Source organism: Callithrix jacchus, chromosome 14 (genome assembly GCF_049354715.1).
Source record: "Callithrix jacchus isolate 240 chromosome 14, calJac240_pri, whole genome shotgun sequence".
NCBI classification, from domain to species: Eukaryota; Metazoa; Chordata; class Mammalia; order Primates; family Cebidae; genus Callithrix; species Callithrix jacchus.
Window position 1 is genome coordinate 90,393,096 of NC_133515.1, and position 10,150 is coordinate 90,403,245.

General features: G+C 52.7%; 1 protein-coding gene across 5 annotated transcripts in view; it reads left to right on the forward strand.

The window, feature by feature from the left end:
* ADCY3 (adenylate cyclase 3) overlaps positions 1-10,150 on the forward strand; it is a 103,829-nt gene that overhangs the window by 90,066 nt on the left and 3,613 nt on the right. For all 5 annotated transcript variants that reach the window (XM_035273034.3, XM_035273036.3, XM_035273035.3 and 2 more), the window contains 8 exons: positions 797-884; positions 1,757-1,873; positions 4,346-4,605; positions 4,890-4,952; positions 6,541-6,622; positions 8,070-8,228; positions 9,220-9,366; positions 9,950-10,069. In XM_035273034.3, coding sequence (XP_035128925.1) covers positions 797-884; positions 1,757-1,873; positions 4,346-4,605; positions 4,890-4,952; positions 6,541-6,622; positions 8,070-8,228; positions 9,220-9,366; positions 9,950-10,069 — 1,036 coding nt within the window. The remainder of the gene's footprint in view (positions 1-796; positions 885-1,756; positions 1,874-4,345; positions 4,606-4,889; positions 4,953-6,540; positions 6,623-8,069; positions 8,229-9,219; positions 9,367-9,949; positions 10,070-10,150) is intronic.

A 10,150-nucleotide genomic window follows, 5' to 3' on the forward strand; every position in this document is an offset into this window, starting at 1 on the left:
CATGAACCTGGCGTCGCCAGCACGCAGGCTGCGTTGCAGCAGGAGACTTGCTGAGCTCGAGGGAGAGGGGAGACTGGGGGAGAAGACGCTCAGGGACCTGGCCCCAGCAGGCAGCATGTCCAGATGCAGAGATGGAAAAGTACCGGCAGAGACTCAAGAAACCGAGCAAGAAAAGTGTCTCAAGGAAAGGAGAAGGGGACCGAGAATGGGACGTGGATTTAGGTACCTGGAGGTTTCTCGGGCTCTTGGCCAGGGCACCTTCTGATTACGTGGGACTGGGTGTGAGCAGAGGGTGTGGAGAGCAGGTTCCTGGGAGCTGGGGGATACAGTGGATATGTTACGAGCGTTTCTGCTGTGAAGCTGGGGGCTGCTGTCCTGGGCAGACTCTTAGGCCCTGGCATTGAGGGAGCTATGCTGCTCTGGGCTCTGTCCTTTCAGCATAGCCACATGGCAGGGGCGCATTCCTAAAATCCTTGCCCAAGTATATACTGGGCTGTGCCCAGGCATTCTGTGAGTTGTTCCCTCTCTGGGAAATGTCCCAGGCAGCAGCTGCAGCTGGAGAGTGGCCCGCTCCCAGGCCAGAGCTCAGCTGGTGGCCCCCTCCCCGGGGGGGCCTTTGTCCTGTTCAGCATGGCAGGCAGCAGCGATTCTCTGGCATCACGTGGAGCTGTTCAGGCTCGTGCCTCCCCGTCCCTCGTCTCCTGTCCCTTCCTCTCCTAGCCCCTTACCCCATAGCCCCTCAGCCCATCTCACTGTTCCCTCCGGCCCCTCCCCAATTGTCTTCTCTCTGTCACAGGCTAATGACAAACTATGTGACCTTTGTGGTGGGGGAGATTCTGCTCCTCATCCTGACCATCTGCTCTCTGGCTGCCATCTTTCCCCGGGTAAGAGGCACTTTTGTGCTGAGCTCGGAAGCCTCTGGAAGTGAGTGGCACTCCCTGTAAAACTGGGTGGTGATGAAGCTATTCTTTCTGTCCAGTCTTGACAAACAGACTGTCCTCTGCTAGGACGGTCCAGGCACTTGCCTGTCCATTCATTCACCATCAGCAGAGCACTCCCTCTGGCTAGGCCACCAGGCTGTGGCTGGGCCGTGGTGGGCTGTGACATGCCGTGGTGGGGCTGTGGCACTGCAGCATGCATGAGTACTACAGAGTCAGGTACACAGGAACCTGGGTAGAGAAGCAGTGGAGGCCCAGCTGGAAGATGGGTTGGCCCCGTTTGTGAAGGCCCTTAGAAGCCAGACCAAAGGGATTAAAACGTTCTCTTGTAAGGCACTGGGGTAGCAAGCAGTTTTTGATCAGAATGACAAAGCAGTGTTTAGGAACGTGAATGGGACAGGTGGCTCACCAGCTCACTTGGAGCGCTTCGGAATACTGAGCCAGGACAGATGGGTAGCTGGCCAGAGACAAACAGCCCTGAAAACGGTTCCCTGCCCTGGCCTCGCCTCAGAGAGATGGACCAGTGGCTGGTGCTGCCCATGCCTCCCAGAATGGTCACTGTGTCTGCTGTGGAAAGGGCTGCGACCTGGAAGCTGTGCTGTCATGCAGGCATGTTGACAAGGTCTCACGCAGAGCCACAACTACCACACCCTCTTCTCAGCTCTGCCCCTTCATCAGCTGTCAGGCGACTCCCAGGCAGAGCTACTCTTGAGGCTCCTGGGCCAGGAATACGGGGGCAGCCTGAGTTGCAGGCAGTGACATCGGCAGGTGAAAGGGCTGGCAAAGGCTCATGGCCCTTGAAATTCCATTCCTTCTAGGCCTTTCCTAAGAAGCTTGTGGGTTTCTCGACTTGGATTGACCGGACCCGCTGGGCCAGAAACACCTGGGCCATGCTAGCCATCTTCATCCTGGTGATGGCAAATGTCGTGGACATGGTGAGCACCTGCTGTCCTCATTAAAGGACGCCCCTGTTCTCAGTGGAGCGGGGCTTCTGTCTGGCTCACACGAACAGTTTCTCCGTCCATCCCTCTACCGTCATGTAGGTTTGGAGTGGCTCTTAGGTTCCTAAACACATCATCCCAGCCGAGTGGAGGGAGTCTTCTCCCCGCTATCCAGGGAGCCTCTGGGATGGACTTGTTTCCTTGAAGCTCCTCCTCTCCCAGCATCCGAGAGCCCAGTTCCCTGTGCCCAGGCCTGTGCTCGGGTCTTATATGTGTTGATTCATTTAATCTGTGAAACCCAGTCCTGAGCAGTACCAGTATCTGCAGTTTTCACATGGAGAAACTAATGCTCAAAAAGTGTCATTGAGGCCGGGCACAGTGACTCACACCTGTAATCCCAGCCCCTTGGGAGGCCGAGGAGGGCAGATTACCTGAGGTTGGAAGTTGGAGACTAGCCTGGGCAATATGGAGAAACCCTGTCTCTACTAAAAATACAGAATTAGCCGAGTGTGGTGGCGCATGCCTGTAATCCCAGCTACTCAGAAAGCTGAGGCAGGAGAATCGCTTGAACCTGGGAGGCAGAGGTTGCAGTGAGCTGAGATCACACCATTGCACTCCAGCCTGGGTAACAAGAGCAAAACTTCATTTCAGAAATAACAAAGGGTTGGGGGAGTCATTGACTTGCTCTAGGTCACACAGCCAGGAAGTGACAGAGTCCAGAATGGAGGCAGGTCTAAGTCCTGGTCCTGTGTGTTCTTTTTCCCCATCTCACTCTGTAAGGGAAGCAGGACCCGAAAGCCTTCTGCATATCCTAAGTATTCCTTACAGCAAGGCTCCTTCTGGTGCCCTCGGGCCAGGGAAGTAAACCAGTTCCTCTAAAGGAGCTCTCCTCCCTGTTTCGCCTTCACCCACCCAACACGGCCAGTGTTCCTAGAGATGGGTCAGTGGGGACTGCAGCTTCATAGCCAGATGAATAAGGGCAGACAGAATCATCCTGTTCTCTGCTCTCCTCAGTTCCTGGAGAAATTGGGGGTCCCATGAGGGGGCAGCCAAATGCTTTCTTGGGGAGAAGGAACAGGAGTTGGGAGCCCAGATCTATTGGTTTAGAACCACCGGGCATGTGCTGAGCACTGCCTGCCTGAGCGGTCACCAGTGTTCTCTAGCCACTTGTCTTGGTTTCCTCTAATTGTGGCAGTACCATACACACCCTCTTCCTTTTTTCCAAATACAATGTTATTGCTGTATTTTAACAACAGCTAGGAGACTTATTCTGGCAGTGGCATAAGTGGAAAAGCTCTAGGGCTGCAGCTAATCAGAAGTCCACTGGGGGCCCAGCACGGTGGCTCATGCCTGTAATCCCAGCGCTTTGGAGGCTGAGGCAGGTGGATTACTTGAGGTCAGGAGTTTGAGACCAGCCTGGCCAACATGGTGAAACCCCATCTCTACTAAAAATACAAAAATTAGCCAGGCACAGTGGCATGCACCTATATCCAAGCTACTCGGGCAGCTGAGACTGGAGAATCACTTAAACCTGGGAGGCAGAGGTTGCAGTGACCTGAGATCACACCACTGCACTCCAGCCTGGGTGACAGAGCAAGACTCCATCTCAAAAAAAAAAAGTCCAATGGGAATAAGGAGTTAGGGGCGTCAGAGCCTACCATGGCCAGGGGGTTGCTGGAGGGCCACTACCCAGAGGAGAGAAGCCCCAGACCTCCTGCATGTCACAATACACCTGGAACCTGGTGTCCAGGTATGGGGACCACCATGGCACAGGGTCCCGGACACTGCACAGGACACCAGGAGATGCCGTCAGCCACAAAGGGGTAAAAAGCTAGGGAGGTACGACAGATGCTCAGGCTAGAATGACATGCTGGGAATCATGCAAGCAAGACAAGCCCCCCTGGGTGAAAGTTACAAAAAGGTGGGTTGATTCCGGTTCTGGAGGGGCTTTCTCCGGGCCACATCTGCCCACTAGCAGAACCAGTGGCGAAGACTCCAGAGGCAGTGACCGTCCCCCAAATGGAAGGGTTTGGGCAGAGACTGGCTGTCATCACAGGAGGCTGTGAGTGGGGCTCATGGCCCCGTGGCCCCTCCTGAAGCAACAGTGTGATGTGGGGAAGAACGTGTTGGATTTGAAGCCTAAAGACTAGGCTCCTACTTTTGGCTTTTCCATTTGCTAATTGTGTTTGGGCAAATCTGGCCTCTGAGTTTTCTGTACAATAGGGACAGTACTAAAAATACTCGAGAGAGTTTTTGTGAATGTCAGATGAGGCGACGGCAAGGCTCTTAGCTGCAGTTACTAACTTTCATATGATTATTTCCTGGTCAATGTCCCCATCTTTCCCGGTGTTTCTGGGGGAGCTGTGGGAGGTGGCAACTGAGCGCACACTGCCACACACAACCCTATGTGACCGGCGCCTGCTGTTCTCTTGAACATGTGTCCCCTCCCACTGTCCTGGCCTCCAGCTCAGCTGTCTCCAGTACTACGCGGGACCCAGCAACACAACAGCAGGGATGGAGACAGAGGGGCGCTGCCTGGAGAACCCCAAGTATTACAACTATGTGGCCGTGCTGTCCCTCATCGCCACCATCATGCTGGTGCAGGTCAGCCACATGGTGAAGCTCACACTCATGCTGCTTGTCGCAGGCGCCGTGGCCGCCATCAACCTCTATGCCTGGCGTCCCATCTTTGATGAATACGACCGCAAGCGTTTTCGGGAGTATGAGTAAGATGAAGCCCAACTGGGGATCTGTATTGTCTCCTTCCTCCCACCCCCAGAGTTCTCAGTTCAAGCTCATGAGCCTGTGCTGAGGTGGCTTTCTGCCACTAGGGGTCCCCAAAGGCTTGTTCAGGAACCAGGGTTCCTGGCTGCTCACAGATGCATCACTGGTTGGCTAGGACCTGGGAACAGATTCTTCCCATTCTTCCCGAGTGGAGGACTTGGGATGCTACAGTGTCTGGCTGGGCATCAGACTCTTGTTCCTGATTGTGCTGTTATTTGTCCAACAGCTTACCTATGGTGGCCTTAGAGAAGATGCAGGGATTCACCCCTGGGCTCAACGGCACTGACAGGTAAGGGCCATGGCTTCCCCTCCTGGCCTGTGCTCACAGCCCTTCTTTTCGAGACAGGAATACAACAGGCCCAAGTCCTGTGATCTCACCCTTCCGGGAGGGGCATGACCTAACATGTGCAGGTTAGAGGAGCTGGCATGGGTTCCTCCAGGAGGGCTGTGGCAGAGGCCGCAGGAGTCTAACATGGACCTGGGCATCCGGGCCTCTCTGTATCCAGGACAATGAGGCTTGGAGAGCAGCAGTACAGTGAGGAGGGGAGCTGGAAGGCACTGCCAGGTGGATGCCAGCTGCATGTAACTGGCTGGCAAGACAGACAAGCACCCGGAAAATGAGGAGGGAGGAACGTGCTTTGGCTTTAGACCTGGATTCTGAGCCTACAGCAGGCAGTAGTTCTCTGTGGGTCACAGGCAGGTCAGTTTGCGTGAGTCGCAGTTTCATCTTGAGGAAGATACTGAACCAGAAGTCCTCTAAGGTCCCTGCAGGGCCAAGGTTTTCACATTTTACGATTCAGCAGTTTGAATAGACCTTCAAGGAAGTTTAGAAATAAAAAGATTACCTAATAGAAGAGGGGTAAGACCTGCATAACCCTTCACAAAAGAAGAACTCTAAATGGCCACTGATAAATGACACTCAAGTAGTCAAGGAAATGCCAGTTACACCCTAATGAAAAACCATCACAAACGTACTGTCGCACCCTAATGAAATCCCGTCACATGTACCATCACACACGTACTGGTTCAGAAAATCTTGATATTGTCAGACTTTAAGTACAGCAGTAACTCTTACACTCCTGGTGAGAGTATGAGTTAGTACAACCATGTGAGAAAATATTTTGATCTATTAGTAAGGTTGAAAATAAACCCGTGTCCCAGCAGTTCCACTCCTACATACACACACACAGACATGTGTATATGTGTGTGTATATCTATAGCTATATATAGATATACACACACATATACACACACATACATATCTTAGAGAAATGCATATACATACGCATGAGCTGAGACATATGTATGAGAATGTCCATAGCAGCATTGTTCATAATAGATACACCCCCTCCCTCCCCCAAAACAAACAAAAACAATCTAAATAACATCAATAGGAAATGGATGCATAGCTCTGGTATATTCATGCAGTTGAATACCATATCGTAATGGAAACTAACCACAGCTCCATGTAAAAATATGGACAAACGATGTCGACAGCCATGGTGAGTGCCCCAGTCCCATGGCTAGAGTCCCATCGCTGATGTCCCTTGCTTCTCCAAACTCCTGTATGGTTGTACCTACCTCTGTGATCGGTCAGGCAATGCTTAAACTTCTGGGGAGTGGCCCTGATGTGAATGCCAGGTGTAGTCAGGAGGGGCCAGGTGTTGCCTGGCTGTTGGAGAGGAGCCCAGTGAGTTAAGAAAGCTTTGCTGCCCTGGGGGAGCCCAATTTGATGTGGATGGGCCAAAGGAGCTGGGGTGAGCTCTGGGGCTGGGGTGGCAGGAGGCAGCACCATCTAGTTCGAGGGAATCAGCCCCCCCAACCACCCCCCGGAGGCAGATGGTGGCCCTTTCAGTTGTACGCACTCTGCCCGGCAGCCTACCCCTGATGCCTTCCAAGTACTCCATGACGGTGATGGTGTTCCTCATGATGCTGAGCTTTTACTACTTCTCCCGCCACGTGAGTGCCTGCACGCCCCCGCTCTGTGCCCACAGTCCACAGGTCCTCCTGAGAAGCAGCCCTGGGACCGAAGAGCCCAAGCTCCTAAGGAACGCAGCTTCCCTTTACCAGCCCTACACGTGAGCCTGGTCAGGCCACTGCCTTCTCTATATTTAGGCTCCACAGAGACACAGTTCCTCACCTCTTCCATCCGACCCCCTCCAGGATGGTGAAGGAAGCATGGAAGTAAGGGTGGGAGAGGATGGAGTGAAGGCACAAAAGTCCTGAATCAAACCTCTATCCCCTAGACCAGGGGTTCATGGCCCCTACATTCCCCTTGGTGCTGGGGGACATTAACACAACTGGCCAAGAGAAAGGGAAGGGAGCAGATGAATTTTGTTGGGTTAAAAGGAAAAGAGAAGGCCGAGCGTCCCAGCATTTTAGGAGGCTGCGGTGGGAGGATCACTCAAGTCCAGGAGTCTTGAGACCAGCCTGGGCAACGTGGTGAAACCCCGTCTCTACTAAAAAATACAAAAATTAGCCAGACATGGTGGCACAAGCCTATAAACCCAGCTATTTGCAGGGTTAAGGCAGGAGGATTTCTTGAACTTGGGAGGTTGAGGCTGCAGTGACCCGAGATGGCACCACTACACTCCAGCCTAGGCGACAAGGTGAGACCCCCGCCCACAAACCCCTACTGAAAAAAAAGGGGAAAGAGAAGGGAGGAGAGGGAGAAAGATCCTCTGTACTTAGGGTGAGTGTTAGCTCAAGTGCCCCTCAGTGGCTTTCCAGGGAAAGTACAGCCTTCCCAAGCCTTTTCTCTGCCAAATGGAGCCTGCTAGAAAGGGGGACTCCACCCTGAGCTGGGAGATCCCCACTACTGCCACCTCCACGAGACAGACCTGCAGCTGAAATCCGGTCGCAGCAGGCCCCACACATGGACGGCCTCCTGAATCTCCACTATAACTACTGGGGCTGGGATCTGCACTGCTATTGGGTGGCCTTTTTGATGAGAGAATCCTCTCAGGATCTTACTTCCCTTGCCATTTAGCCGGTTTCCCTCCAGCCTTTGCAAGGGGAGCTCCTCCATTCACATCCACAGTCCTGTTTTTATTTTTTAGATGTTGTCTCACTCTGTCACCCAGGCTGGAGTGCAGTAGTGCACGATCTTGGCTCACTACAATCTCTGCCTCCTGGGTTCAAGCGATTCTCCTGCCTCAGCCTCCTGAATAGCTGGGATTACAGGTGCCCACCACCATGCCTAGCTAATTTTTGTGTTTTAGTAAAGATGGGGTTTCACCATATTGGCCAGGCTGGTCTTGAACTTCTGACCTTGTGATCTGCCTGCCTCGGCCTCCCAAAGTGCTGGGATTATAGTGAGAGCTGCCACGCCCAGCCGTTCCTGTTTTTCATCCTTCTATCCAATGGCAAGCTTAGAGCACATGCCTCGCCTTATCTGTGCCCATAGGTAGAAAAACTGGCACGGACACTTTTCTTGTGGAAAATTGAGGTCCATGACCAGAAGGAACGTGTCTATGAGATGCGACGCTGGAATGAGGCCTTGGTCACCAACATGCTGCCTGAGCATGTGGCACGCCATTTCCTGGGGTCCAAGAAGAGAGATGAGGTGAGGAGTGTGGCCTCAGCCTGGAGCTATGAGGCCATTTGTCTCCATCTGTTCTTTCTTTCAGGGAGCCCCCCTGGGCCCAGGCCTTCCCAGGACAGGGGATTGGGGCCCAGGTAGGGCTGAATCTAAACAGCATATACTGTATCAGCGAAAGAGGAGCTTCTGTGTCTTGTAAAGGGCACTGCTGTGGGCATCGTGATGTGGGCCACACAGCTCTGGGGCCAAGTGTCAGAAAAGGCCTTGGCTAGAGCCCACCTTTCTATTGACTGTGAATTTCTCGCAACAGAGTGGTTCCCAGCTTCACTGTACCCTCTTCTCACAGCTGGGGCCGTTAGAGGAACTAAAGAAGCTGTTTTTAAAACTTACTCAAAGTAGTAGCCAGGCATGGTGGCTCACGCCTGTAATCCCAGCACTTTGGGAGGCCGAGATGGATCACCTGAGGTCAAGAGTTTGACACCAGCCTGGGCAACATATAGTGAAACCCTGTCTCGACTAAAAAATACAAAAATAAACTGGACTTAGTGGTACACACCTGTTGTCCCAGCTATTCAGGAAATAGGCAGGAGAATCACCTGAACCCAGGAGGTGGAGGCTGCAGTGAGCAGAGATTGCCCCACTCTTAACTCCAGCCTAGGTGACAGGGCAAGACACTGTCTCAAAAAAAAAAAAATAGTGATGAGCTATTTTTAAATTATTCAGAGTTGGGATAATCTACAGCCGTGCCTGTGATCCCAGATGCCTTGTGTTCGAGGCCACAGTGCGCTTCAATCATACCTAACCGTGCATGTTTACTGCCACTGCACTCCAGCCTGGGAAACATAGCAAGACCCAGGCCCTTAAAAAAAAAAAAAAAAAAACTGGGATAATCTGAGAGATGTGTGAGTCCAAAAAGCTGAGTGCACATGTTGTGTGTAGAAGATAGATGCATTTCTCCAGCACATCATCCCGTCAGTCAGACGTGGTTTGAGCCTTTGGCCCTGCCTCTTTGTAGGAGCTGTACAGCCAGACGTATGATGAGATTGGAGTCATGTTTGCCTCCCTGCCCAACTTTGCCGACTTCTACACAGAGGAGAGCATCAACAATGGTGGCATTGAGTGTCTGCGTTTCCTCAATGAGATCATCTCGGATTTTGACTCTGTGAGTGCCCATCCCACCCCGCACTCTGGCCATGAAGCTGGTCCATTCCACATCACATAGGCTGCACAAGCCAGGGAATCTGGAGTCACTCAAGAGTGGCTACATTTTCCAGATAAGCCCCTTCTGCAGTATATGGATTTCCACAGCCACCTGGAACTGCTGGGCCAGGAAGCGGGAGGTGAGGTGGGAGGCTGAGACATCACCCACAGGGTCACAGGGGATGAAATCTGGCCAAGAAACATCCTGACACTCCTCTGTTCCTTTCCCCTCAAATTCAGAGCTGGTCGGCATTGATCGGGTAACCTGTATACCAGTGAGAATGCTTTTATACACACACTCAGCCGCCCTAGGAGACTGGCAATTTTATGTCAGTCTTGAGGTTGTGGAAACTGAGGCCCAGAAAGTCAGGTGTTTTCCCAGGATCATGTGGCATATAAGCAGTAGAATAAGTAAAAGCTTTGAAAGGAAGGCGTCTCTTGGGTTTTGCAGGGTCCTTGTCAACAGGCACGTGTGTCACTAGTGGGGTTGGCTTGTTCATCTCCCTTGACTCTGCTGACAATTCTTTCCTGAATCCTGGCCTCAGCTCCTGGACAATCCCAAGTTCCGGGTGATCACCAAGATCAAAACCATTGGCAGCACGTATATGGCAGCCTCAGGAGTCACCCCCGACGTCAACACGAATGGCTATGCCAGCTCCAACAAGGTAGCTAACCTCAGTGGCCAGAGAGGAGACAAGGCTCTGCCCCCAGGCCAGAGATTGGCAGCCCAGACCCAGCATGTGGGA